Raw genomic sequence first — 26657 nt, 5'->3', positions numbered from 1 at the left:
AGGTAGATAGCTGTGTTGGTCTGATGTAGTCGAAACAAAATTTTAAAAATCGCTCCAGTAGCACCTTAGAGACCAACTAAGTTTGTCATTGGTATGAGCTTTCGTGTGCATGCTACTGGAAGGATTTTTTTTATTTTGTTTAAAATTTGTGTTTCTGTTCGCATGCTATTAATGCACCACGGAGACAATTTACACTCAGATGGCATCACATGCATATGTGGGAGGGTTTGCACAGAGGAAGAGTGTACACACTTGATTGCAGCCTGCCTCTTTTAAAGTTTGCATTCAGCAAAGGTCTACTGCCATAGAGCTCTACTGCCATAGAGCATTTTCCAATTATAACTGCAATTATAACTGCATAAAAGCCTCTAATTTCTATGCTTTCTCTTTACATGTGGGGCGCCATGGCTTAGTTGGTCAAAGCGCCTGTCTAGTAAACAGGAGATCCTGGGTTCAAATCCCAGTGGTGCCTTCGTGTTTCCGAATTGGTCCTTTTTTCCTTTTTGGTCGTGATCTTACATATATACATACAACAACAGCAAAAAGGATAATGTTAAAGAAAGCACGCACAGACACACAAACAACAATTATTGTAAAGCAGGAAAACATTCATAAAAAGACTATTTAAAAAATAATGCTTTCATTAAAAAGCTATTTGGGAATTATTATTTTTATTTTCTTAAATAATCTGGAATAAAATGAAATGCAGACAGGCATCTTTGGAGATGGATTGAATGAGAAGCAACTACTTCCCTAAGCTATTACATTACATAAAAGGTATATTTATTTTTAAATGCGGTTTAATTAATTAGGGACATGATCATTCCGGGTTCCCAAAACCTATTTCATTGATAAGAATACTCTGGAGCGGGCCAAGGAGAAAGAAAGAATTCCTCTGAACATGTACAGCGTTCCTTTCTTACACCTGTGCCGAAATCACAGTCTGCTGAGCGTAGAAGGAAAGGGTTTTCAGGTGAAAAGATAACATTTCCAAGCTAGTCTAGGGCAGTGAGCCCAGTATTTTAGAAATTAAACAAGGCACAAATCAAGCAAGAGATCAATGAACAGTCTGCGTGTAAGTTTAGCTAAGCAGCGCTATCTATCTTTTACAACACCCCCACTCGCACATTAAGTTAATAAGACTTCATTCATATACTGTAAATCAAATATCCATATCACTGAGTTTGTAGCGTTATAATTGCTTTTGAAAATGGATTGAGGGGGGAAAAAATATCACCTCTCCCCGTCGGGGAATCGAACCCCGGTCTCCCGCGTGACAGGCGGGGATACTTACCACTATACTAACGAGGAGCTGGTTACATATGTTTTTTTCACATGGGTAGAAATGGCTGATACAAACTTTTATATACAGTAACATATTTTGCCATGGTTCAAATATCTCCTCAAAACTATGCCTAATTTTTCAATCCTGAGCTTTAACTTACCGTAACGCAGCAGAACTGCAAGTTTTTATTCAACGAAAAGACTCATGAAGGGAGGAAGGAAGATGCTGCAGAGCAGGTTGAATAAAAATTTGCCCATGCATGCACATTTTCCCACGGAAATAAAATGTAACCTATGCTCCCTTTTCATTCCACTTCTTTCTTTATTCCCTGAACGGAAAGTTTAATAATTGTTTTGAAAACGAAAACTGGAAAACAGTATTTTAATAGTTTTTAAAAAACACCCATAAAACTATCAAAGCTCGGAAAAGGAAAACTCTGCGTTGGCCGGGAATCGAACCCGGGTCAACTGCTTGGAAGGCAGCTATGCTCACCACTATACCACCAACGCTTATGCATGAAAAAGTGGTGAGTTCTCCCTGCTATGCAGCATACCTCAATTGTGACAACCCATGAACAAGAAGCAAATACTGTAGACTGTCTCCTTCTTGCTGCACATAAATTCTGTGCGCAAAGTTAACCAACGATTTCTCAGGGCAAAGTGCAATGTGAGGTATGTTCAGGTAACCAGAGCTCAGCCATATTTGGTGCCTGCGAAATTTAACTGTCCAGGAGATAGTGTATCATCTGAACATATTAAAAAATGCGTAACCCTTATCAGCTGAAAAACAAACACATGCAGCTCCCAAGTTTGAAGGGCCGAGGAAACTTTTTTCAATCGCTTCCTGCACGTCTGCTTTTCAGAAATTAAAAGGTGAACGACTGAATCGACCAAGCGGGAGATTTAAAACGTATCCACACCGCTATCGAGGCTGAATCCATTCTTTGAAACACACTAAGCGACAGGAACAGCAACCCCAGTTTCTCTAAGCCGCCTATCGTGAGTGTTGCGTGGTTTGCGTAAAAGGACACAGCTAGCAAACAGCAGGCACCATTTCTCCAGCCCAAGGGTCGGTTACCGTGTGAAAATATTATTTAAAAATGTAGGAAACCACAACAAAAGAAGCGAGGTTGTAAAGATCCCAAACAAAAAAGCTACGTGTTGCGTAGTCGGCAGGATTCGAACCTGCGCGGGGAGACCCCAATGGATTTCTAGTCCATCGCCTTAACCACTCGGCCACGACTACCAAGTGATGAACAGTCGTGCAACCTTTCATACTATGGAAATAGCCACGATTTCAGTCTGCTTCTGTGCAAAGTGATGTCACGTCACGGAAGGTGACATTTGAGCTTAGCAATTGAGACCATACTTAATAACTTCCAGTCAGTACATTTTCCTCGCCGAACACCCCAGGACTGTGTTTTCTAATTAACCTGAATCATCAGCCTGCAGAGAGCATTCTCTTCCGTCACTGTTTGAAAAAGACTGAAACAATCAGCAGACTCAGACCAACACCGTGACCGTGGGAACGGGCCAACAAAAGTTACGGCATACCTTTGGTCCCCGCCACATCAACACAAACGCACGGTGGATTTATCAGTCCTGCCAGTTTACGCTGCTCAGTGGTCGGTCATCAAACATACAAAAAACAACAACAGATAATGTATACTTGTGAATGCTTGTTGTGTGAATCCTGCGCATAAGTGTCCAGTAACGACGTAATGACTTTGCACGTAAGAACCAATCCGTAAAGTGGCACTCCCAAAGGCTTCCATATAAGTTGTGGCAGCACCCTTGACGTTCCTTAAATTGTAGTCGCGCTGCTGGATGTACTGTATAGCAATTTATTGCCTTCGTCGATGAGGGTGCTTCCTTCTTAATCTCATTGAAATTCATACTTTGAAGGTATACCTTTTAAAAAAATGAATATATGAGGATGCAATGATAAACCATAAAGGTTTACATGATAATAATATGCCAAAAGTTTACATTGGGAAAAGGTAGAGGAGAGAATGTATTACTGTAATCTGCAAATATGTGGGGAGGGTGGAGTGAAAGTCAGGATGGCCGAGCGGTCTAAGGCGCTGCGTTCAGGTCGCAGTCTCCCCTGGAGGCGTGGGTTCGAATCCCACTTCTGACAAAATGGATTTTTATTGCATACATATTGTAGACTTCTGTTAGTACAGTACTGTACAGTACTTCTGCCATTAAAAAAAATATCCTGTAGTTTCAAGGACAGGGGCGTGGAGCTGAAGTGCTGTGGCTCTGAAGCTTCTACTGCTCTTTCTTTCAAACTACTTTCTGAACATGCCCCTTGAAAAAGAGTTCTGTGTAACTCGAAAGATTACCCCGTGTTTTAAAACATAACCCTTATTTGAATGCTTATTCCAGCTTAACTGTCGTGCTTACTCCGGTGGATGTTCTGTGGGACAAAACCACTTACTGTACTGGGGCGGCCTGGTCTTAAAAAGTCAGGCACACAAAGATGTGATAGTGACTTAAGAATACTCCAGGACAATCTTTCCCATTTACTTTGAAATCCTTGCTACGCATGTCTGTCCTTCATTAAAATATAAATAAGTGGAATTTTCTGTGCCGCTAGATTTTGTTTTTGTTTTTTTTAAAAAAAGACACTAGTTTCGAAAACTTTGAGAGCCACACAAGGAAAACTGGGCAGAAGCTTGCGGAGCAGCAGCTCCAGTGGCGCAATCGGTTAGCGCGCGGTACTTATACAGCAGTACTTGTGAGAGCAATGCCGAGGTTGTGAGTTCGAGCCTCACCTGGAGCATGTATTTTACTCCCCAGACCCTTCAAGGGTCTTTGTTCCGTCCTGCGTCCCAGATCAATAACCGATGCTTTCATTATTCTTAGAGAATTAGCAGAGGTGCTTAAAGATTTGAAGTTGAGCCATGGAACTAGAAAAAAGCATTTCAAAAAGGTAGCACGGTGTGTTTCGATACTGAATTACCATTCGACAGTGCTTTAACTTTTACTATAGTTGTGGAGGTGTAAAGAAAGGGATTGCCCTCCTCCTCAAGGAGTGAAATTTGAAAAACTTCGACATAAATGTATGAAGCGACCCACAACTTTCAAATCCTTAGTGAATGGCGCCACCATGTGGAAACGCACAGGCATAACTAATAGGATGCTTAGCCATAAAGAATCAGAGAATAAGCTGCTTTACACGAAAAGCGTTGGTGGTATAGTGGTGAGCATAGCTGCCTTCCAAGCAGTTGACCCGGGTTCGATTCCCGGCCAACGCAGGTCCATATTTTGGTTTCTTCAAAGCTCATCTCCACATTTTGTTTTTCCCTTCTTTTGTTTCTACCAGGTTATATAAATGTGCAAAAACAATGTGATCATTTTATCACAATTGTAAAATCATTTCTTTAAAGAAAAGCAAGTCCTGAAGTTTCCTAGATATGAACAACTTTATTTCTTATGCCATATAGCTTTCATGAACCTATTTTGCAGGATGCTGGTGACCACAAAATTTTCCACCATACAGGAATGATCTGACCTTCTTTAAGAAGCCACAAGGTTTATTGCTGTTTTTCCTGCAGTAAAATAGCATGGTTCTGCTTTGGATTTTTATTTTATTTTATTTTTTAAAAAAGAAAGGTACTTCATTTGGAAAACCAAACAAAGGCCCTGATATAAAAAGATTCATTCAGTAGCACCTTAAAGACCAACTAAGTTTTTATTTTGGTATGAGCTTTCGTGTGCATGCACACTTCGTCAGATACACTTGAAACAGAAGTAGCCAGACCCTTATGTATATTCGGAGGGTGGGGGGTGGGGTGATGGGAATGGGTGATGGGCTGATAGGAGTGGTAAACCTGTTGATGACTGTTAATGACTGTTAATGACTGCAATTGGTCTTGGGGGGGAGCAAGGGCTGAGGTGCTAAGGAAAGCGTGATCATGTATAATGAGATAAGAATCCTATGTCTTTGTTCATTCCAGGTGGCTCTATGGTTTTAAGCTTGCTAATGAGTTGCAATTCAGCAACTTCTCTTTCCAGTCTGTTTCTGAAATTTTTCTGTAATAAAACAGCTGCTTTGAGATCTTGTATAGAATGTCCTGGGAGATTGAAGTGTTCTCCTACTGGTTTCTCTGTCTTGTGGTTCCTGATGTCAGATTTATGTCCATTTATCCTTTGGCATAGGGTTTGGCCTGTTTGTCCAATATAGAGAGCTGAAGGGCACTCTTGGCATTTGATGGCATACACAATGTTAGAAGATGAGCAATTAAATAGTCCTGAGATGGTATGTTGGATGTTGTTGGGGCCAGTAATAGTGTTGTCTGGGTGTATGTGGTAGCAAAGTTGGCATCACACAGCTGAAATTAATTTGCAGTTAAAGTCTTGCTGGAGTTTGCAAAGGTATTTCAATACTGCTTTGCCTGGGATGTTTGAAAAAGGCCTTAAAGGTACTCTGAGTGTACTTTAGGTTCAGAGCATGTTCAGTGGTATCCTGGCTTTTAATTATAACCAAAGGCCCTTCCCCACTAGAAAAGGTGAAGGGAGGGTAATTAAGGAGAGGGCCTTTTCTGTGGTTAAAGATGAAAACAATATTGAGAGTGCTTTTGGAATCAATCTCACCCCACTGAGGAGAAGCCTTATTTATTTCACATGTGTTATAGCACGGGTAGGCAAACTGAGGCCCAGGGGCTGGATGCGGCCCAATTGCCTTCTGAATCCGGCCCACGGACGGTCCGGGAATCAGCATGTTTTTACATGAGTAGAATGTGTGCTTTTATTTAAAATGCATCTCTGGGTTAATAATAATAATAACAATAATTTATTATTTATACCCTGCCCATCTGGCCGGGTTCCCACAGCCATTCTGGGCGGCTTCCAACAAAATATTAAAATACAGAAATCCATCAAACATTAAAAGCTTCCCTAAACAGGGCTGCCTTGAGATGCCTTCTAAAGGTCTGGTAATTGTTGTTCTCTTTGACCTCTGGTGGGAGGGCATTCCACAGGGTGGGTGCCACTACCAAGAAGGCCCTCTGCCTGGTTCCCTGTAACTTTGCTTCTCGTAGCGAGGGAACCGCCACAAGGCCCTTGGCGCTGGACCTCAGTGACCGGGCAGAACGATGGGGGTGGAGACATTCCTTCAGGTATACTGGACCGAAGCCATTTAGGGCTTTAAAGGTCAGCACCAACTCTTTGAATTGTGCTCGGAAATGTACTGGGAGCCAATGTAGGTCTTTCAGGACTGGTGTTATGTGGTCTCGGCAGTCGCTCCCAGTCACCAGTCTAGCTGCCACATTCTGGGTTAGTTGTCGTTTCCGGGTCACCTTCAAAGGTAGCCCCACATGGAGCGCATTGCAGTAGTCCAAGCGAGAGATAACTAGAGCATGCACCACTCTGGCGAGACAGTCTGCAGGCAGGTAGGGTCTCAGCCTGCGTACCAGATGGAGCTGATAAACAGCTGCCCTGGACAGAGAATTGACCTGCGCCTCCATGGACAGCTGTGAGTCCAAAATGACTCCCAGGCTGCCCAGGGGCACAGTTACCCCATTCAGGACCAGGGAGTCCTCCACACCTGCCTGCCTCCTGTCCCCCACGAACGGTACTTCTGTCTTGTCAGGATTCAATCTGTTAGCCACCATCCATCCTCCAACCGCCTCCAGGCACTCACACAGGACCTTCACTGCCTTCACTGGTTCTGATTTGAAAGAGATTTGAAAGAGAGGTAGAGCTGGGTATTATCTGCATACTGACGAACACCCAGCCCAAAGCCTCTGATGATCTCTCCCAGCAGTTGCATGTAGATGTCAAAAAGCATGGGGGAGAGGACAGAACCCTGAGGCACCCCACAAGTGAGAGCCCAGGGGTCTGAACACTCATCCCCCACCACCACTTTCTGAACACGGCCCAGGAGGAAGGAGTGGAACCACTGTATAACAGTGCCCCCAGCTCCCAAGCCCTCTAGACCAGTGCTCCCCAACCTTTTTATCGCCGCGGACCAGTCAACGTTTGATAATTTTACTGCGGCCCGCTGAGGGGGGACGACGTTTATTGTTTATATTTTATTTAGATTGTTTTGATTTAATAATTTAAATTTAATTGTATTTAATGATCCTTAGGCGGCCCGGTACCAATTGATCCACGGACCACTACCGGTCCGTGGCCTGGGGGTTGAGGACCACTGCTCTAGACGGTCCAGAAGGATGTTATGGTCGATGGTGTCAAAAGCCACTGAGAGATCCAGCAGGGCTAGGAAACAGCTCTCCCCTTTGTCCCTAGCCCGCCGGAGATCATCAACCAGTGCGACCAAGGCAGTTTCAGTCCCATGGTGGGCTATGTGTCCCCCCCCCTTTGTTGTGCCTCATCTCTGTCACCCCACACCTGGTGTGAAAGCCCCATATTCTGTTTGTTTTTGCCTGTGGCCTACTGGGCAATGGTGAGGCCTACTCAGTTTTTCCTGCTGGGCAATGCTGCGGCCTACTCAGTTTTCCCTGTCGCACCTCACCCCCCCCCACTGCTTTGGCTGACTCAGGGTTCTTCTCCCCCCCCCCATGGCTATGTGTCCTCCCCCTTTGTTGTGCCTCATCCCTGTGCCCCCCCCCCATTGTGAAAGGCCCTATTCTGTTTGTTTTTCCCTGCTTGGCAATGCTGCAGCCTATTGAAAAAGCTGGGCCTTGTTGCTGCAAAAGGACTGTTTTCAGTTGGTTGCTGTGGAATTTTGTGGTGTCATCTGGCAGGTGCAGCTTTGGGGGCAGCAGCATGCGATCTGCCTTTCTATTGGATGCTGCTGGATTCTTCAGAGCTTCTGGTGGTGACATCTAATTTGGGCGCCACTTTTTGTGTTTAATCATTATTTTAGCATTAGCATGATGTGTAAATTTCTCCAGAATGCTCAAATGCTTTGGGTTAAAGTTTGGGTCAGAAAGGCCTCACTTTCCATTGGAAAATATATACATATATGCTCAAGTTTGTTGTTATATTAGCCTTGTGACACTTCACATATATAAAATACAACGTTGTGGCCCGTACGGGGATCGAACCCGCGACCTTGGCGTTATTAGCACCACGCTCTAACCAACTGAGCTAACCGGCCAACTGGGTGCTACTCATTCTTTCCATATGGAAATGCTCTGCGTCCTGTGCATTGTTTTTTAAAATCCCATCACAAGGTGGCGCCAAAAGACAAGGAACAAGGAAATTCGACGCATTTCAGCAGGAATACCAGGAATATTTACTGAAATTGCCTCGAGTTCTTTAACAGAAGAATAAAGCACTCCAGTTACAGTGTGCAAAGAACATAATAACCATGCTCCCTCCCACAAGTAAGGTCTCCCTCAACCTTGTTAATCAAGACCACACGTGTGTTTTTTTGTGTGAAAAAAGACCAGGGTTACTCAATTTGCAGGCAATACAGTATGTATCAGGGGCAGACCCAAAGTAGAAGAAATTAATCTGCAACCGTCACATGTTGCTGTAACTCTGTACTCCTTATAAACGTCTCTGGAGAATAGAACCATACATCTGCGAATTTATCACTGCAGCACTTTTCCGTAACATGGAAGCGTGACATTGAAACCTCATCAAATGAAAGGATGAAACAGAAGAGGTAGGATACGAATTTTTCAAAGCGGATATGACCAAATTGCAAAGAAGGATGTTCTTCTCATTACAGGGGATTGGAATGCTAAAGTAGGGAATCAAGAGATAAAAGGAACAACTGGCAAGTTTGGCCTTGGAGTTCAAAATGAAGCAGGGCAAAGGCTAATAGAGTTCTGTCAAGAGAACAAGCTGGTCATCACAAACACTCTTTTCCAACAACACAAGAGACGACTCTACACATGGATATCACCAAATGGGCAGCATCGAAATCAGATTGATTATATTCTCTGCAGCCAAAGATGGAGAAGCTCTTTACAGTCAGCAAAAACAAGACCTGGAGCTGACTGTAACTCAGATCATCAGCTTCTTATAGCAAAATTCCAGCTTAAACTGAAGAAAGTAGGAAAAACCACTGGGCCAGTAAGATACAATCTAAATCAAATCCCTTATGAATACACAGTGGAAGTGAGGAACAGGTTTAAGGATTTAGATTTGGTGGACAGAATGCCTGAAGAACTATGGATGGAGGCTCGTAACATTAGACAGGAGGCAGCAACGAAAACCATCCCAAGGAAAAGGAAATGCAAGAAAGCAAAATGGCTGTCCAACGAGGCCTTACAAATAGCGGAGGAGAGGAGGCAAGCAAAATGCAAGGGAGATAGGGAAAGATACAGGAAACTGAATGCAGATTTCCAAAAAACAGCAAGGAGAGACAAGAGGGTCTTCTTAAATGAGCAATGCAAAGAAATAGAGGAAAACAATAGAATGGGGAAAACCAGAGATCTGTTCAAGAAAATTGGAGATATGAAAGGAACATTTCGTACAAAGATTACCATAATCAAGGACAAAAGTGGTAAGGACCTAACAGAAGCAGGAGACATCAAGAAGAGGTGGCAAGAATACACAGAGGAATTATACCAGAAAGATATGGAGGTTTCGTACACCCCAGGTAGTGTGGTTGCTGACCTTGAGCCAGACATCTTGGAGAGTGAAGTCAAATGGGCCTTAGAAAGCACTGCTAATAACAAGGCCAGTGGAAGTGATGATATTCCAGCTGAACTATTTAAAATTTTAAAAGATGATGCTGTTAAGGTGCTACACCCAATATGCCAGCAAGTTTGGAAAACTCAGCAATGGCCAGAGGATTGGAGAAGATCAGTCTACATCCCAATTCCAAAGAAGGGCAGTGCCAAAGAATGCTCCAACTACCGCACAATTGCGCTCATTTCACACGCTAGCAAGGTTATGCTTAAAATTCTACAAGGCAGGCTTAGGCAGTATGTGGACCGAGAACTCCCAGAAGTGCAAGCTGGATTTCGAAGGGGCAGAGGAACCAGAGACCAAATTGCAAATATGCGCTGGATTATGGAGAAAGCTAGAGTTCCAGAAAAACGTCTACTTCTGCTTCATTGACTATGCAAAAGCCTTTGACTGTGTCGACCACAGCAAACTATGGCAAGTTCTTAAAGAAATGGGAGTGCCTGATCACCTCATCTGTCTCCTGAGAAATCTCTATGTGGGACAAGAAGCTACAGTTAGAACTGGATATGGAACAACTGATTGGTTCAAAATTGGGAAAGGAGTACGACAAGGTTGTATATTGTCTCCCTGCTTATTTAACTTATATGCAGAATTCATCATGCGAAAGGCTGGACTAGATGAATCCCAAGCCGGAATTAAGATTGCCGGAAGAAATATCAACAACCTCAGATATGCAGATGACACAACCTTGATGGCAGAAAGCGAGGAGGAATTAAAGAACCTTTTAATGAGGGTGAAAGAGGAGAGCGCAAAATATGGTCTGAAGCTCAACATCAAAAAAACCAAGATCATGGCCACTGGTCCCATCACCTCCTGGCAAATAGAAGGGGAAGAAATGGAGGCAGTGAGAGATTTTACTTTCTTGGGCTCCTTGATCACTGCAGATGGTGACAGCAGTCACGAAATCAAAAGACGCCTGCTTCTTGGGAGAAAAGCAATGACAAACCTAGACAGCATCTTAAAAAGCAGAGACATCACCTTGCCGACAAAGGTCCGTATAGTTAAAGCTATGGTTTTCCCAGTAGTGATGTATGGAAGTGAGAGCTGGACCATAAAGAAGGCTGATCGCCGAAGAATTGATGCTTTTGAATTATGGTGCTGGAGGAGACTCTTGAGAGTCCCATGGACTGCAAGAAGATCAAACCTATCCATTCTGAAGGAAATCAGCCCTGAGTGCTCACTGGAAGGACAGATCGTGAAGCTGAGGCTCCAATACTTTGGCCACCTCATGAGAAGAGAAGAATTCTTGGAAAAGACCTTGATGTTGGGAAAGATGGAGGGCACTAGGAGAAGGGGACGACAGAGGACGAGATGGTTGGACAGTGTTCTCGAAGCTACAAGCATGAGTTTGACCAAACTGCGGGAGGTGGTGGAAGACAGGAGTGCCTGGCGTGCTATGGTCCATGGGGTCACGAAGAGTCGGCCACGACTAAACGACTAAACAACAACAACAACAACAACATGACTATCATAAACCTCAATGTCTCTAACCAAGACTACTTTACTGGGTTGTCAAATAAACTGGCCCTAATGTTGGCTGCAACCATGGTTAGAGACAAAACACATTTTAAACACTATCTTATGCTGCTGCCAAACGACTGGGATTTAGAGACTGTCACCGATGCGGAAGTGCAGTAGATACCCTTCTCTGCCATTAATATAGCCAAATAAGGGAGGACTGTAGTATATTAACTGCAACATTAAATTAATTGAAGTTGCAGCATAGCCTAGCCATAAACCTATATGCTATTTTTTAAGGAGGAATTTAGAATTCAGCTAATGTTTAAAAATGAGAGGGACAAGATCTCGACTCTCACTCTTAAAACTCCTATTAAGAAGATATTAGCTAACGAACTGTGGCACAACACTATAAAGTCTTCTAACAAGCTTTACTGCCTGATCAAATGAGGCATATTTGACTGAGCATAACTCGGGGGGTGTCGCATCGTTAACGGAGCCCCCTTTGGATAGGAAAGGTTGTGAATTAACCGATATTCCCCCGAGACTTCTTGGGGACGATGCCTAATGGGGAGATGTGTAGGTTTTGAACTGGAGGCTGCCGCGTTCTTTTAAAACAGGTAAGCCCGCCCACAGGCCTGGCCCTATTGGCCAGCCAAGTCCCTGACGCGGCAGCCTGGATAGGTGGAGCAGGGGGCCGGACACGCCCCCCTGCTCAGCGCGTAGAGCGGGTCCCACCCGCAAATTCCCCCCTCCCTGAAGAGGAGGGATCTTCTCCAGCCCTTTGACTAATGAAGCAACTTTGCTGCCACATACACCCGGACAACACTATTACTGGCCCCAACAACATCCAACATACCATCTCAGGACTATTTAATTGCTCATCTTCTAACATTGTGTATGCCATCAAATGCCAACAGTGCCCTTCAGCTCTCTATATTGGACAAACAGGCCAAACCCTATGCCAAAGGATAAATGGAGATAAATTTGACATCAGGAACCACAAGACAGAGAAACCAGTAGGAGAGCACTTCAATATCCCAGGACATTCTATACAAGATCTCAAATTAGCTTTTTTATTGCAGAAAAACTTCAGAAACAGACTGGAAAGAGAAGTTGCTGAATTGCAACTTATTCCCAAGCTTAAAACCATGGAGAGACCTGGTATGACAGAGACATAGGATTCTTATCTCATTATACATGATCAAGCTTTCTTTAGCACCTCAGCCCTTGCTTTTTCCTGCAAGACCAATTGCAGTCATTAACAGTCGTTAACAGTCATCAACAGGTTTACCACTCCTATCAGCTCATTCCCATTACACACACACACACACACACACACACTGACTATACATAAGGGTCTGGCTACTTCTGTTTCAGTGTATCTGACGAAGTGTGCATGTACATGAAAGCTCATACCAATAACAAACAGCCTGTCCATTTTTCTTCAAAGCTTGATTGAAAGGAGAGCGGAAAGAGGCTTCAAATTCTCCACCCAGGACCGCACCTCCCCATGTTTCTCTTTCAAGCCAAGCCTCCAAGTTTTGAAAGAGAAACGAGTGGTATGTTTGGTTTGAAGGTAAGTTGAAATATGGCGATTCTAGCCCTTTTATACCTTCCCTGAGAATCACCCTCGGCAATTTCGATTGGCTGAACTCTGAAAGCCACCACAGCATGCAATGAAAGCACAGTTTCTCATTGTGCCCAAAGCTTAAGGACCATAGATGCTTCAGTTACAGGTAGGTAGCCGTGTTGGTCTGACGCAGTCAAAATAAAAAAACTCCTTCCAGTAGCACCTTAGAGACCAATTAAGTTTGTCATAGCCTATCTATGGTCCTCAAGCTTTGGGCAGGGCACTATTGGTTACCCTGCAGTTTAGAAATGCAAAATTAAAGAACAAAATTTTAAAGAGTATTCACAACAGCTCTTTTTTGAAAAAGTGGGTGGCTCTTAAAAGAGCCTTTGGGTATGCGAGGAAGAGAGATTCACTTGGAGCTGGTGTACTTGGTGACAGCCTTGGTGCCCTCAGAGACGGCGTGCTTGGCCAGCTCTCCGGGCAGCAGGAGCCTCACGGCGGTCTGGATCTCCCGGGAGGTGATGGTGGAGCGCTTGTTGTAATGCGCCAGGCGGGAAGCCTCGGCCGCGATGCGCTCGAAGATGTCGTTGACGAAGGAGTTCATGATGCTCATGGCCTTGGACGAGATCCCTGTGTCCGGGTGCACTTGCTTGAGCACCTTGTAGACGTAGATGGAGTAGCTCTCCTTGCGGCTCTTCTTGCGCTTCTTGTCGCCCTTCTTCTGCGTCTTTGTGACGGCCTTCTTGGAGCCCTTCTTGGCTGCTGGAGCGGATTTGGCTGGCTCAGGCATGATACTGTTGTCTCTCAATCACAGGCAAAACAACCGGAAATTCGAGAAGAATGTAGGCAGCTGCTGAGCGTCCTGTATTTATACGGCTCCCATGCTAATCGCAGGATTGAAACACTCGAATTCTCATTGGCTCAGAAACCAGCGGCGCCTATTGGATGATTAGATTGTTACATGCAAATAGTAGAATTCTACACCTTTGATTTCTATTGGATGGCATAAATGCTGTCTGCCTATTGGGTAGCAGAAAGCACCGGCCTTCCAATTGGACAAATAGGGTGAAACTCGAAAGCTAACCAATGGGAATTTGCAATGACGATCCGCAGGACTGAATAAAAGGCCGAGGAGCAAATTTGCTTGTCAGCTGTGTTCTGACTGCTTGGAATTGTAAACTTTATACTCTTTTTGAAATTAGCATCATGTCTGGACGTGGAAAGCAAGGAGGCAAGGCTCGTGCCAAGGCCAAGACTCGCTCGTCCCGTGCCGGGCTCCAGTTCCCCGTGGGCCGTGTGCATCGTCTTCTGCGCAAAGGGAACTACGCAGAGCGCGTCGGAGCCGGAGCGCCCGTCTACTTGGCTGCTGTTCTGGAGTACCTGACCGCTGAGATCCTGGAGTTGGCTGGCAACGCTGCCCGGGACAACAAGAAGACCAGGATCATCCCTCGCCACTTGCAACTCGCCATCCGCAACGACGAGGAGCTGAATAAGCTGCTGGGCAAAGTCACTATCGCTCAAGGAGGCGTCCTCCCCAACATCCAGGCTGTGCTGTTGCCCAAGAAAACCGAGAGCCACAAGGCCAAAGGAAAATAGATTGCGTTTCATCGGAACTACAGAAAAAACCCACAAAGGCTCTTTTAAGAGCCACCCACAATTTCATAAAGAGCTTTGATCATATGAAATCTTTAGGGTTTTTTAGTGTTGCCATTTGAAACCGTGCGTACTTTTCCTAAGGTGTAGAAAAATGTTTCAAGGCCAATGCCCGTGATACAATGTAAATAATGTGAAAAAAGTCACAGTGAAAAAAAGTTGCAACAATAAAGTACAGTACTGTATAGGCTTCTACTATATCACATGTCACTTTAAAGATACTAAAAGATACTAGAAGTCTTGAGAAGGATAAAATGTTTCTGAACTTGCCACTTAAATTCTCCCTTCAATGAATATTTTCATTGATGGTCCGATTTCATAAACGTAGTTGCAAACCTAACCCATTCCGCTGTGAGTAACCCGATTACCGCAAACAGATTTTACGTTGTGTAACTGCATAGAATTGCACAATTTCGAGACGAACACAATTGTGAAATCCATGTTTGAAAGCATAAAACCGCTCCGGTTTTCGCGGCAATTTCAAATGAATGAAACCCCGCGGTAGTTTGAGGGCGGGGGCTCTTGAGGAGCCAATCACACGTTAGGGCGCGACTTTCAAGTTATCCGTTGTTAACAGGAGTTAGATTATCTGGCACTCAGTTTCTTTAGTAAGGCTAAAGGAAGTGTCCGATTTCAATGGACTTTGTTCCCAGGAGAGTGGGTACAGTATAGGATTGCAGACAAGAGTCTGGAGCTGCAATGAAGACGTGGAGCCCAATCCTATGAATGTCTATGAAAGTCTCGCTCAGCCCAGTGCAATTTACTCCTAAGAAAGCGTGCAAAGCAATGCAACAGCCTTAACCGATTTATTAAGTCATCCAATGAATCTTCGATGTATGTTATGCAATGCCCCGTATAGCTTACTTACTCTACTGAAATTCACCACTATAGTTTAAAATTCAGGGTCCTACAGATCACCTATTGTTTACGGCTAAGTGCTGCGGTGAGGTGGGAGGTGGGCATGTGATGAAAACTCTTCCTACTCTTAAGATGTTTTCCGAGAGGGGGGAGGAAAAGAATGAACCACTTTAATCCCTATATTTCTTATAGCATTTCATTTCCATAGGAAATAAAACCTTGGGACGGAGCGAAAGGACTAAGGGCGGTGCTGCAAAGTCTATCCAATCAACGCCTAGCCCGGGAAATTCAAATTCTGTAACGGCCCCCTGGCCTCATTCAGCCAATCAGGATGCAGCCACTGCCTATAAAAAGGTGGTCCAAAGCCCCATTTGTTTCATTTCTTTCGCCTTTCTGACGAAGAAGCTTCTACCCACGTGAAGAGGAAGATGGCCCGTACGAAGCAGACGGCTCGCAAATCCACTGGCGGGAAGGCGCCTCGCAAGCAGCTGGCGACCAAAGCCGCTCGGAAGAGCGCCCCGGCCACCGGCGGAGTGAAGAAGCCTCACCGCTACCGGCCGGGCACCGTGGCGCTGCGCGAGATCCGCCGCTACCAGAAGTCGACGGAGTTGCTGATTCGCAAGCTGCCTTTCCAGCGCCTGGTGCGCGAGATCGCGCAGGACTTCAAGACGGACTTGCGCTTCCAGAGCTCGGCCGTGATGGCTCTGCAGGAGGCGAGCGAGGCTTACCTGGTGGGCCTGTTCGAGGACACCAACCTGTGCGCCATCCACGCCAAGCGCGTCACCATCATGCCCAAGGACATCCAGCTCGCCAGGCGCATCCGCGGAGAGAGGGCCTGAGAAGGGCTCGCCCGCCCTCACTCCTGCGTCCCCAGGACACGAACCACAAAGGCTCTTTTAAGAGCCACCACATGGTCTTGGAAAAGAGCTCGCACGATGCTAAATTACCTCTTGCAGCTGACGCTGCCCAATTAATCTGCGGGTTTTCTAATTGTCTTTAGTAACTATGCACTAACTACGTTGAAAAAATGCATGTAAAAGTTTTTATGTTGGGCCTTTTTAAACTTAAGGGTAGATACTTCATTTATTTCCTGCTGGGAGGAAGAGAAAATTTATCCTTAAGTCTCCATGGAACTTAAACTAGTAAATTGCAGGAAGTTAAATAAACTGTTACATAAATAACTGGCTCAGGGTTGAAACGTTGCAATTTTAAAGCGGTTCCTGGCTTTACTTCCCCACCCCAATGTAGATTTGAAGCTTAAGCGACCTCTTCCACAGGCATGTCAAAAGTACTCATGGGCTGCTTAAAAACTGACAGCAGCGCACATTCCTCATGAGTTCTGCATGACAATGTAATGCAGAGAGGAATGCCACGTGAATAACAGTAATGTCTCGTGTATCGTCGGCATTCGCCGTAATAACATGGTGAGTCCAGGCTGCCCGTAATATATCTGATCAAGAAAAGCTAGCTTGTCAGGAGTGGGATTCGAACCCACGCCTCCAGAGGAGACTGCGACCTGAACGCAGCGCCTTAGACCGCTCGGCCATCCTGACTACCTAAAAAAGGAGGTTTCTTTGTTGAAGAAAGTGAATTTTATTATAATACATTGGTTTAAGACAGTGAGCCATATGTTGCAATAGTGAGGAGCAGTTGATAAATCAGCTTGTTAGCAAGAATCGCCCTCAGAGAAAACGGTCTTCCATTCCCCAGTTGATACCTAATCTGCGGAGGAGGAGGCAGTTGATACCTAATCTGTGGGGAGGGGAAATCTATCGCGATCAAGGAAACCTATCGGCCACACGGTGGCGCTGTATAGTTTAAAATGCCTTGCGATAGGTTATCGCTGAAGAAGCAGGACAAAGTTCTGCCCTGCTGCAATGCATTTAAATTCATGCAAGTTCATTGGTCGTGTGCAGAGGAGTTTTTCGTATTCATAGAAGGGAGGAGAACATCATTCATTGTCACCCACACTCGTGGGGAGGAGGCTAAGGATGGTGTTTCTAAGAAGCGGGAGAGTTTTAGACTGCCACAACTTTCCGGAGCTGATAAGAATAGCACAGACAGTTCGATGTGAAATAAAATCGAAGCAGGGATGAAAGAGGAAAAGGTCGTTTTAAGTGCATTGATGGTCTACTCAGGGTAAACGGGAGTTTAGCAAATTCCTTATAGCCTTTGACGATGACTCATAAATCCACACACTTTTTGAAGCTTGAAGACAAGCATGTGAATTGCAACAACTTAAATTCGTTGCAGTTTTTTCTTAAGTAAAAATACTTTTAGCAGAGGATGGTTTCGATCCATCGACCTCTGGGTTATGGGCCCAGCACGCTTCCGCTGCGCCACTCTGCTTGTGAATGTGCTGTCCTTTAGACAGCCTTACAAACTCACGACATTTGTGTGGGCGCGCTGGAACCTGCGGCAGGGTTTCTCCATCATTTCAGTTTAAAAGAAATGCTTTTGATTTAATCGTTGAGTTCTTCCTCGTTCATATTCTGAAGACTTTCTATTTTTGCAAGTGCCAAACACCAAATTCCATTGCACGTCAATTATCAATCACCATTGCCTGTCAATTTGAAAGGCTTGTGTACGCGGTTTATTAGATTTCTGTAGCCTACAGAAATCCATTAAAGAAACGTTTCTGACTAGCTGGCTCTGCTTGTGTAAAAATCCCGTTTTTGCCCTTGCCTTTTACGTTCACCGTTGAAGATGTCGATATATTGCTATTGTGATGGTTGCTGCTTTTATTAAATTCCACCATCTCCACGTGATTGTATCTTTTTAACTTTCTATGATCTGGGCTCACTTGTAATCAAGCAATAATAATAATAATAATAATAATAATAATAATAATAATAATAATAATAACAATATAGTTATTATACTAGCATGGCAAAGCAAGATTTTGAAAACTGCATCTGCATGATGGTTGCTTATGCATTATCAACAGAAGTCACAATTGCGTTTAGCAGTTGAGGTGAGAAGTTCTCTGAGCACATACAGAGTGATTTTTCCTCTCAGTAACAAATCTCAGGCAGAGAGCATGCCTCAAGATTCACCGCCTCCGTGCATTTCAGTGTTCTCCAATTCTGGTATTGGGCTGAAAATAAACACGTTATCTTTCACTATTTTGTAGACATGACACTGCCAAAATAACGAAATTTATGGGAGGGGAAACTGAGTTGAGACCTAGCTCATGTCACCACACGGGAAAGCATCTCAAAACCTTTTTGTTGGTTTGCTAAAGAAAGTCGGGGCGGGAGCTCAGAATGGTTTCGCCTGTGGGAATGACAAACAAATGAAAAAAAATAGCAGAAAAGGGAAAACAAGCGTCGACGAAGGTGGGATTCGAACCCACGCGTGCAGAGCACAATGGATTAGCAGTCCATCGCCTTAACCACTCGGCCACCTCGTCTCTTCCGGAAGAAGATCTCGGGATGCTTCCTTTTGCTCAAAACAGACATGTGTTTATTCTAAGGTTGTGTGTCATTTCTTTGTGATGTACAGTACTGCATTTGATATCAGTTGAAAAGCCTGTTTTCTAAGTCAGCCGCTACAACTTTGTAATCATACTTTTTAAAAACAGTAACACTTCATATAAGTAAGAAAATACCACCATGCTTCCTGTCGCAGGTTCCATAGTGTAGTGGTTATCACGTCTGCTTTACACGCAGAAGGTCCTGGGTTCGAGCCCCAGTGGAACCAAAATGTTTTTTTAAAAAAAATTGAAATTGATTGAAAAAGTCAAAGCGGACGAAAGATTGAGAAGTACCGGGGTGGAAGCTATGAACAACGACTTCCTCCTGCTTTTCCCGTTCCACAGCATTTAAAAGAGGTGGTCTATATTAATGCACGAGCGACACCGTTGTTTGGCCAGAATTTTATGATCTAACTCAAAGCGACGTGGAAGAAACAGAACATGCAATTGAAAAGGAGCAACAATCTCCATGCAGTACGATATTCTAGAAGGAGATTTTAGGACGAAGAACCCCAACGCGCCGATCCCTTCTCTCCCCACCTTAGTGCCTACTAGGACCTTTGGAAGTGCATCAGAGGGTACAACTTCCTACTGTGACTACTGTGAAATGACGAGAAAGTTCATAAGGTAGCATTCTCTTTGTTTTTAAAAAAAGGGTGAAACACAGCTGGCCCGTACGGGGATCGAACCCGCGACCTTGGCGTTATTAGCACCACGCTCTAACCAACTGAGCTAACCGGCCACTTGCCGCTCAAGGATTCCATAACTACATACTATAATATAATGACACTCAATGTGCTTAGCAGTTGCAAATATTTTTAGCAACATAAAAGTCAGACGGCGGTGCGTCGCTTAAGCACGCTTGAATCCTCCATCCAGCGCCTATGAAGCATCTTCTGGGGCTCCTGTATACTAGCGGAGGTCTGATTCAGTCAGATTAGGGAAATAATGGGTTTATAATGTGGTTTTATTTTTATTTCTGGCCTGCTCTCAATATTAGTTCTTCTTCTAAGGGAGAGCATCAACCTCACCCCCTCCTTTATTAAAAAAAAGAACCCTTATGGTATTTGCATATAATTACAAGGCGTTTTGAACCGATGTTTATTTCAATTATATATCCCATCTTTCCTCCACAATTATAGTGGTTCTCCCTGCTCCCTGATTTCATCCTTACAACAACCCTGTGAGGTAGGTTAGGGCTGAAAGGTCACCCAGTGAGCTTCGTAGCTGACTTGTCTCTTTTGCTCCTGGGTGGATGGTTGTCCAACCCTCATTTGCCTGCACCTGCCATCTCTTCCATTTGTGGCTCCTTGTTTTTGTATTAAAAAATAACACAAAGAAGTCATTCAAGCACCTGCAGAGGAGCAACCAGTCAAGGCTGGAGGCATTAAGGAGTGATTGGTCCAAGGCCTTTCAGTGTATGACCAACTACGGTAACTGGATTTCTTGGGATCTGAGTGTCTTTGCTCAATGTAAATCTGATTTATGAGATCAGAAGCTCTGCATGAAATTGACGGGTTTTGTCCTTTAAACGCTTGGTTTTTTTCCTTTCTGAGCACAGGAACAGCAATAACATGAGAGAAGAAGATTCCTGTATAGAACCTCAAAAATCTGTGGTCAAATGCCAACAAATACCAGTGGAGGACAGTTGCCTTTGCATCCTCCTTATGAGCTGCTGCGTGGCATGGAAACATTAAGAAGTCAGACCACCATCTAGCTCAGTATTGTCCACACTGACTGGCAGCAGCTCAGCAGGTTTTCAGACAGCAGTCTTGGCTGGCCATACCAGGGGATGCCAGGGATTGAAACTGGGACTTCTTGCATGCAATTTTTTTTGGTATGGTAATTTGGGATTTATGTATTTTCCTATACTGTATTGAAGATTTTCCCATGTATTTTGCCTTTGGGAGGGAGAAGTTGTAGCCTACAGCTTCACTTTGCCACTTGACTTTCCACCAACCTTGATAATATCCTTTCAGAGGAATAGACTGTTGATTGAGCAGGGAGAAACCCTGTGGCTAGAAGACTGGGTTCAAGTGGTAGAGGGCATGTTAACCTGTGTACCTTGGTTTACTAAACATCAAATTTAAATGTATTTAATTAACTAATTAATAGATGTATGCTGTGAACCACCAGGCAGTGGGACCTCGGTTTATGAATGCTTTTGTAAACGGAGGCATTCACTCCCTGAAGGCATGCGCTGCGCAGATCGCTGCTGCGCAGAAGCAATCTGCGCATCCGACGCCGCGGAACCCGGATGTAAACAGTTCCGGGTCCGCAGCGTTCATAAAAGGAGGCATTCATAAACAGCGGTAGTTGTAAACCAACGTTCCACTGTAAATGAAACAATTCAGTACACTCATACCCATATCTGGGATTTTCTTCCCTAGTTTGCAAAGGAAAACAAAAACAGGCCACAGACACACAGGTGCATATTTCTAAAGTCAAATTTGCTTTTATTGGCAATATAGAAACTCCATTGGTCCCACATTGTTCCACAATTGGATTGGTACAAACTGACTTATTTATTGCACAATGTCACGCCCCCCCCCCGCCCACTGGAGGGAATGCACATCCGTTCTTCCTTGACCCCTCCCTAAGTTGATTCAAATGTGTGTTGCGGGTGTGGGGGCTAGGGACCCGGACTATGTATGAGGACAACAGCACTGGAAAGTTTTGCATCCATAGCACAGGGACCGTGTCTAATCTGGTCTAGTCCAGCTTGCAATTGATGGTGCAGTGTAGCTTGTGAGTGGGTGTAGAAAGTTTTCAGAAAGGCAGCAAAAAGCAAGGTCAGGGCTGGCCCTGGGGATAGCGCAAGCACCACTCGCAGGCGTTCTGGAACATGCGTAGCCACGGGGAGACCTTCAGAGACTGGCGCCAGGAGGCGGGCATCCAAGGCCACTGCCAGGGAAGGACACATCGCTCTGGGTGAGGCATCATTGCCAAGTGGCGCCCATCGGGAGAGCAAATGCCCGCAATGCCCAGTGGAGACCCATTGGGATTCAGAGGGTACTCCTCAGTTGGCAGACCCTGGTCGTCCACGTAGCGGAGAGGCGCCAAGCGGGCAGAGCGCACCTGGGCCAGGACTTCATCTGAGCGGAATCGCATCCGACCTGAGGGAAGAGGAAGCGGGGGAAAGGTGAGTGATGAGTTGTGGACTCTCACAATATTCATGCGACAGCCTCTCTCCATTGGCCAGCCTAATTACTCTCAGTCCAGTAGGAACTTGCAAATGGGGCCACACAAACAAGGCAGGTTTCTGTTGAATTCTAAAAACAAACAAACCAAGGAGGATTTCTTAATGGAATTAGAATTTTTCCCAGGAGAACATGCACACGCAAGGTCTGGCAATGGTGTAGCATAAGTCAGAGGGATCACTGGACTTGGAAAAAAGGTTTCTTTTTTCTTCATTTCTCATAACCCCATTCCCAATAGCTCCTCTTGATAAAGAGTGTGCATTGTTTAAGTCTTGATTTTTTCATACTTGCATGTTTGCATGCTTCTGTGTTCTCTTTAAAAAAAAACCCAGAAATGTTTAAAAAATGAAAAAGGCAGCCTCCAGCTCCCAGTACTGAAGCTTATTAATTATTGTAATTATGTTATTAAAAGTCAACGCTGTTACATGCACCAGAGTTCTAAGTGCAACATATTAAATACGTTTCTTCAAACATTACAGATAGAAAAAATGTTTGCAGTTTTAATTGGCTATCAGTCAAGCTTGTTTAATTCCCGTCTCTAAAATAAATATAATTTGTCATTTTACATATCCCTGGTATAACCCCTTAATTTTTTTATGCCTTTCAGAATTCATAGGTGTTTTATCTCCATTTCCAGTACTTGCACAGAAGGTTTTTCTAAACCTAATTATGAACCCTCTCCCCACCCCACTCAATTTTTTAAAAAAAGGATTACCTTCTCCATGTGCCACCCAGATGCCCAGGGTAGAACCAGCCATGCCCCGCAGCATCAGCGCTGGACTCTCCTCGATGCCGAGGCTCACAAAACGAGACTCAAAGCGCCCAGAATTGTTGGGACTCAGCAGCACCCCTGGCTCGATGGCGCCACCTGGAATAATAACCAGATCAAGAAAGATTTTATATCTTTTTTATTTCATATGATTTACATTCTGCTCAGTTGTAAAAAATAAACCAAACAAACCTCAATGTGGTTTAAATAAAACAATGACTGTCAGTAAAAACAGCAGAAGCAAGATTTTTTAAAAATTCAAAGAATGATTAATATCAGCAATAAGCTGAAAACAAGTTAAAACATGTGTCAATGTTCTACATGCCCGGAGAGGCACGGAAAAGAGTACAGTGAAGCTGCCTGCCTGATATCATGAGGCAAGGAGTTCCAAAGTGCACACTAAAAAGATTGATTTTAAGGCTGCAGGTCTAACCTCGCTTCCTTGGTCCATTAGGGCAAACAGGATATTGCCCAACCAAACAAATTTTGCCCCCACTTGCCCCTCTCCTTACTTGCATACAGTCTAGGGGGCGCCCCTGACTCTCAGCTCCCTCCTCCTCCTGAGTCTCAGTGTTGCCCCTGCAAGGAGCAGGGAAGATGATGAGGTCAAAAACAGAATTTGCTGGCTCTGCCTGTCTACTGGTTCTGGCTCCACAGAGTTTGCCTCTCAGATTTCTGCCAAGGGGCACCAGCCACCAATTACTTCAAAACAGACTTGGTTAGGATTGTAACCGGAAACGCCACAATTCAACACCAGAGCAATGGCAGTTCTCAGATTTCAGGGGCACCCTCTGCAATGCTAAAATTCAGCACCAGCCGCTCCTCTTGTGTTCCGTTCCACAGCATTGCTGTAGTGTGGCGCCCATTGCGGCCGAACCGGTTGCACTATCCCCAAACCTCCCTTTGGCGATCACTCGTAGCCGAATTTTAGCAGTGAGTCCGTAAGTCACTGTGGACGCCAATTCTGGATCCACACGTCCTTCCACAGTGGGGACATAGGTTTCCGGGCGGGAGTTGATCCCAGTGAGGGTTTGCCAAGCGTGCCTTCCTCTTAGTGTGTTGCTCCCTTACGTCCTGAGTTCGAGCATCTTCAAAGCCCAGGACACCTTTGGCAAAGGCTGCTCTCCAATTAGACCGCTTGCAGGCCCGTGTTTCCCAGGATCCACAAACTACCTCTGACCAGAGAAGCATTCAGGGTGCAAAGCAAGCATACCGTTGCTTCAAGTTTCCTGGAATCATGAAGGGTCCCCTAGCCCAAACCCCCTGCAAAGCAGGAATCACAAGTAAAAAGCCCCCAGCAGATGGCCATCCAACCTCTGATTCAAAGCCCCCAGTGAAGGAGAGGGCACCACCTTGCGAGGGAGTCCGTTCCACTACCGACTCGCTTACCTTCACCTTGCACATCAGGGCTCTTGGCCCCCACCCAGCCTAGCAGTGCCATCAGCTGGCAACCATTGCAGATGCCCAGGCTGAAGGTGTCTCTGCGCCGATGGAAGGCCTGGAACTGAGCCTGCGCCCTGCGGTTAAAGGTCACCGAAGCTGCCCAGCCTGCAAGCAAAAAAATAGGAGATGAATTGTGTGGATATTGCAAGCCCTAGGAATCCCCTGCCCAAAACCCAGCAACAAGACCGCCCTCCCTTGCCGCAAGGTTGGGTGGAAGGTTTCTCCTCGACCCGAGGCAAGTGGAAGGTCCCCGTTCCTTGCAAGAGGCAAGGCTGACCTTTGGCAGAGCCCAAAACATCTGCGTAGCTGAACCCTCCGACAAACACCAGGCCACGGAAGGAGTCCAGCGTCATCTCGCCCGAGCACAGGTCTTGCATGGTGAGGTCCCAGACCTGAAGTGAGGGCAGAGAGGGGACAATAAAGAGGCGGCCTTTCAGGAAGGGAGGGGATCGAAGTGACAGAAACACTGCAGGTAGGAGATCCAATTCCTTGCGCGAGGTTCCTGTTCCTTCAGTTTTTCGGTGACATCCAGTGCTAAAGTCCTACCGAGAGGAGACTTAAGCTGAAATGACTTAAGTCCATTAATCTCAGTGAACCTACTCCATGTAGCGTGGCATAGTGCTTAAGAGTGACCAGGCCTGGGAGACCAGGGTTCAAATCCCCACTCAGCCATGAACCTCACACTGGGTGACCTTGGGCCGGTCACTCAGCCTCACAGAGTTGTTGTGAGGATAAAATGGGGAAAAAGGAGACACACAAATATGAACCTTGAGCTCCTCGGAGGAAAATATGGTACCGTATGTTGCGGTAAGTGTAATAAATAAATAACTAAGACATACCGGTAGTTATTCCACTAGCCAATGGCTGAGTTCCACCTCTGGTGCCAGAGACCAGTACAGTGGAACCTTGGTTCTTGGATGGTTTAGAACTGGGGTCCCCAAACTAAGGCCCTGGGGCCAGATGCGGCCCAATCGCCTTCTAAATCCGGCCCCCGGAAGGTCCAGGAATCAGCATGTTTTTACATGAGTAGAATGTGTCCTTTTATTTAAAAGCATCTCTGGGTTATTTGTGGGGCCTGTCTGGTGTTTTTACATGAGTAGAATGTGTCCTTTTATTTAAAAGCATCTCTGGGTTATTTGTGGGGCCTGTCTGGTGTTTTTACATGAGTAGAATGTGACCTTTTATTTAAAATGCGTCTCTTGGTTATTTGCGGGGCATAGGAATTTGTTCATTTTTTTTCTTCAAAATATAGTCCGGCCCCCCACAAGGTCTGAGGGACAGTGGACCGGCCCCCTGCTGAAAAAGTTTGCTGACCCCTGGTTTAGAAGATGAACAAACTGCCACCCGAATGCCGAAAACCTGGAAGTAAGTGTTCCGGTTTTCGAACGTTTTTCAGAACCCAAACCTCCGATGCGGCTTCCACGTGAGAGCAGGAAGCTCCTGCAGCCAATCGGAAGCTGCGCCTTGGTTTTCAAACAGTTTTGGGAGTCGAACGGACTTCCAGAATGGATTAAATTCGGGAACCAAGGTTCCACTGTATATGCCTCTGAGTGCCATCACAAGTGGGGAGAGTGCTGCTGTTGCGCTTAGGTCCTGCAGCTGCTTGGCCTCTGTGAGAACAGGATGCTGGAGGAGTTGGACCTAGGGCCTGATCCTGCAGGGCTCTTCTTACATTATTAGGTTAGATCTTCATCCGAAAGCACCTGTGGGGGATGCCTTCACTAAATCCACATTGCTCTGCTCACCTGGAAGCCAGCCATGAGGAGAGCCGCCACCATTTCACGGTCCCCGTTACTCCCTTCTTCACGAAGGATGGCAACGCGCGGGGCAGGAAGGGCTGTGGGAAAGAGAGGCACGGTTTGTTATCATCCCTTCATGGTTAGGCTGCAAGATTTTACCATGAACAATTAATCCATTTAACAATTAAAAATGAAGTCACCTTAAAAAAGTGGGCTTACTGATTAAGTCAACTCAAAAAGTGTTCTTGATTAAGTGGGCAGGGTTTGTTTTTTTAAGATAATTTTTAATACAGGTACAGTCAAACCTCGGCTCCCGAACGCCTCTGTTTTGGAACGTTTTGGCTCCCAAATGCCAAAAACCCAGAAGTAAATGCTCCGGATTTTGAACATTTTTCGGAAGCTGAACATCCAACGCAGCTTCCGCTTGAGGGCAAGAAGCTCCTGCAACCAATCAGAAGCTGTGTCTCGGTTGTCGAACATTTCGGAAGCCAAACAGACTTCCGGAATGGATTGCGTTCAACAACTGAGGTATGACTGTACTTACAAATATCACATCTCAGAAGAGGAATCCCCCATTTCCTCT

The 26657-nt window shown here is 45.2% G+C and overlaps 4 protein-coding genes and 13 non-coding genes across 19 annotated transcripts in view; 7 read left to right on the top strand and 10 right to left on the bottom strand.

The window, feature by feature from the left end:
• Positions 1-398: 398 nt before the first annotated feature.
• Positions 399-472, top strand: TRNAT-AGU (transfer RNA threonine (anticodon AGU)). Its single transcript has one exon. It is a non-coding gene; the product is annotated as a tRNA-Thr (tRNA).
• Positions 473-1239: 767 nt separating this feature from the next.
• TRNAD-GUC (transfer RNA aspartic acid (anticodon GUC)) lies at positions 1240-1311 on the bottom strand. Its single transcript has one exon. It is a non-coding gene; the product is annotated as a tRNA-Asp (tRNA).
• A 411-nt stretch (positions 1312-1722) lies between these two features.
• Positions 1723-1794, bottom strand: TRNAG-UCC (transfer RNA glycine (anticodon UCC)). The gene has a single exon. It is a non-coding gene; the product is annotated as a tRNA-Gly (tRNA).
• A 654-nt stretch (positions 1795-2448) lies between these two features.
• On the bottom strand, positions 2449-2530 carry TRNAS-AGA (transfer RNA serine (anticodon AGA)). Its single transcript has one exon. It is a non-coding gene; the product is annotated as a tRNA-Ser (tRNA).
• An 811-nt stretch (positions 2531-3341) lies between these two features.
• On the top strand, positions 3342-3424 carry TRNAL-CAG (transfer RNA leucine (anticodon CAG)). The gene has a single exon. It is a non-coding gene; the product is annotated as a tRNA-Leu (tRNA).
• Positions 3425-3978: 554 nt separating this feature from the next.
• On the top strand, positions 3979-4072 carry TRNAI-UAU (transfer RNA isoleucine (anticodon UAU)). Its single transcript has 2 exons — positions 3979-4016; positions 4037-4072. It is a non-coding gene; the product is annotated as a tRNA-Ile (tRNA).
• Positions 4073-4475: 403 nt separating this feature from the next.
• TRNAG-UCC (transfer RNA glycine (anticodon UCC)) lies at positions 4476-4547 on the top strand. Its single transcript has one exon. It is a non-coding gene; the product is annotated as a tRNA-Gly (tRNA).
• A 3735-nt stretch (positions 4548-8282) lies between these two features.
• TRNAI-AAU (transfer RNA isoleucine (anticodon AAU)) lies at positions 8283-8356 on the bottom strand. The gene has a single exon. It is a non-coding gene; the product is annotated as a tRNA-Ile (tRNA).
• A 4057-nt stretch (positions 8357-12413) lies between these two features.
• On the bottom strand, positions 12414-13773 carry LOC118094840 (histone H2B 1/2/3/4/6). Its single transcript, XM_035135541.3, has one exon. The coding sequence runs from the start codon at positions 13725-13727 to the stop codon at positions 13347-13349; it is 381 nt and encodes a 126-aa protein (XP_034991432.1). The 5' UTR covers positions 13728-13773; the 3' UTR covers positions 12414-13346.
• Positions 13774-14075: 302 nt separating this feature from the next.
• Positions 14076-14764, top strand: LOC118094838 (histone H2A type 2-C-like). The gene has a single exon (XM_035135539.3). The coding sequence runs from the start codon at positions 14144-14146 to the stop codon at positions 14531-14533; it is 390 nt and encodes a 129-aa protein (XP_034991430.1). The 5' UTR covers positions 14076-14143; the 3' UTR covers positions 14534-14764.
• A 1060-nt stretch (positions 14765-15824) lies between these two features.
• LOC118094835 (histone H3) lies at positions 15825-16289 on the top strand. Its single transcript, XM_035135536.3, has one exon. It carries the CDS (start codon positions 15877-15879, stop codon positions 16285-16287), a length of 411 nt encoding a protein of 136 aa, XP_034991427.1. The 5' UTR covers positions 15825-15876; the 3' UTR covers positions 16288-16289.
• A 629-nt stretch (positions 16290-16918) lies between these two features.
• On the bottom strand, positions 16919-17001 carry TRNAL-CAG (transfer RNA leucine (anticodon CAG)). Its single transcript has one exon. It is a non-coding gene; the product is annotated as a tRNA-Leu (tRNA).
• A 724-nt stretch (positions 17002-17725) lies between these two features.
• TRNAM-CAU (transfer RNA methionine (anticodon CAU)) lies at positions 17726-17797 on the bottom strand. Its single transcript has one exon. It is a non-coding gene; the product is annotated as a tRNA-Met (tRNA).
• Positions 17798-18778: 981 nt separating this feature from the next.
• TRNAS-GCU (transfer RNA serine (anticodon GCU)) lies at positions 18779-18860 on the bottom strand. The gene has a single exon. It is a non-coding gene; the product is annotated as a tRNA-Ser (tRNA).
• Positions 18861-19077: 217 nt separating this feature from the next.
• On the top strand, positions 19078-19150 carry TRNAV-UAC (transfer RNA valine (anticodon UAC)). Its single transcript has one exon. It is a non-coding gene; the product is annotated as a tRNA-Val (tRNA).
• Positions 19151-19591: 441 nt separating this feature from the next.
• On the bottom strand, positions 19592-19665 carry TRNAI-AAU (transfer RNA isoleucine (anticodon AAU)). The gene has a single exon. It is a non-coding gene; the product is annotated as a tRNA-Ile (tRNA).
• Positions 19666-21356: 1691 nt separating this feature from the next.
• The window catches only part of PFAS (phosphoribosylformylglycinamidine synthase), a 38928-nt gene continuing 33627 nt past the window's right edge, over positions 21357-26657 (bottom strand). For all 3 annotated transcript variants that reach the window (XM_035135461.3, XM_035135460.3, XM_035135459.3), the window contains exons 25-29: positions 26081-26172; positions 24613-24727; positions 24282-24440; positions 22839-22991; positions 21357-22039 (exon numbers count right to left, since the gene is read on the bottom strand). In XM_035135461.3, the coding sequence (XP_034991352.2) occupies positions 21717-22039; positions 22839-22991; positions 24282-24440; positions 24613-24727; positions 26081-26172 (842 nt within the window). In that variant the 3' untranslated portion in view covers positions 21357-21716. The remainder of the gene's footprint in view (positions 22040-22838; positions 22992-24281; positions 24441-24612; positions 24728-26080; positions 26173-26657) is intronic.

Source organism: Zootoca vivipara, chromosome 12 (genome assembly GCF_965207765.1).
Source record: "Zootoca vivipara chromosome 12, rZooViv2.hap1.1, whole genome shotgun sequence".
NCBI classification, from domain to species: Eukaryota; Metazoa; Chordata; class Lepidosauria; order Squamata; family Lacertidae; genus Zootoca; species Zootoca vivipara.
This window is presented reverse-complemented; position numbering and strand designations above follow the sequence as displayed.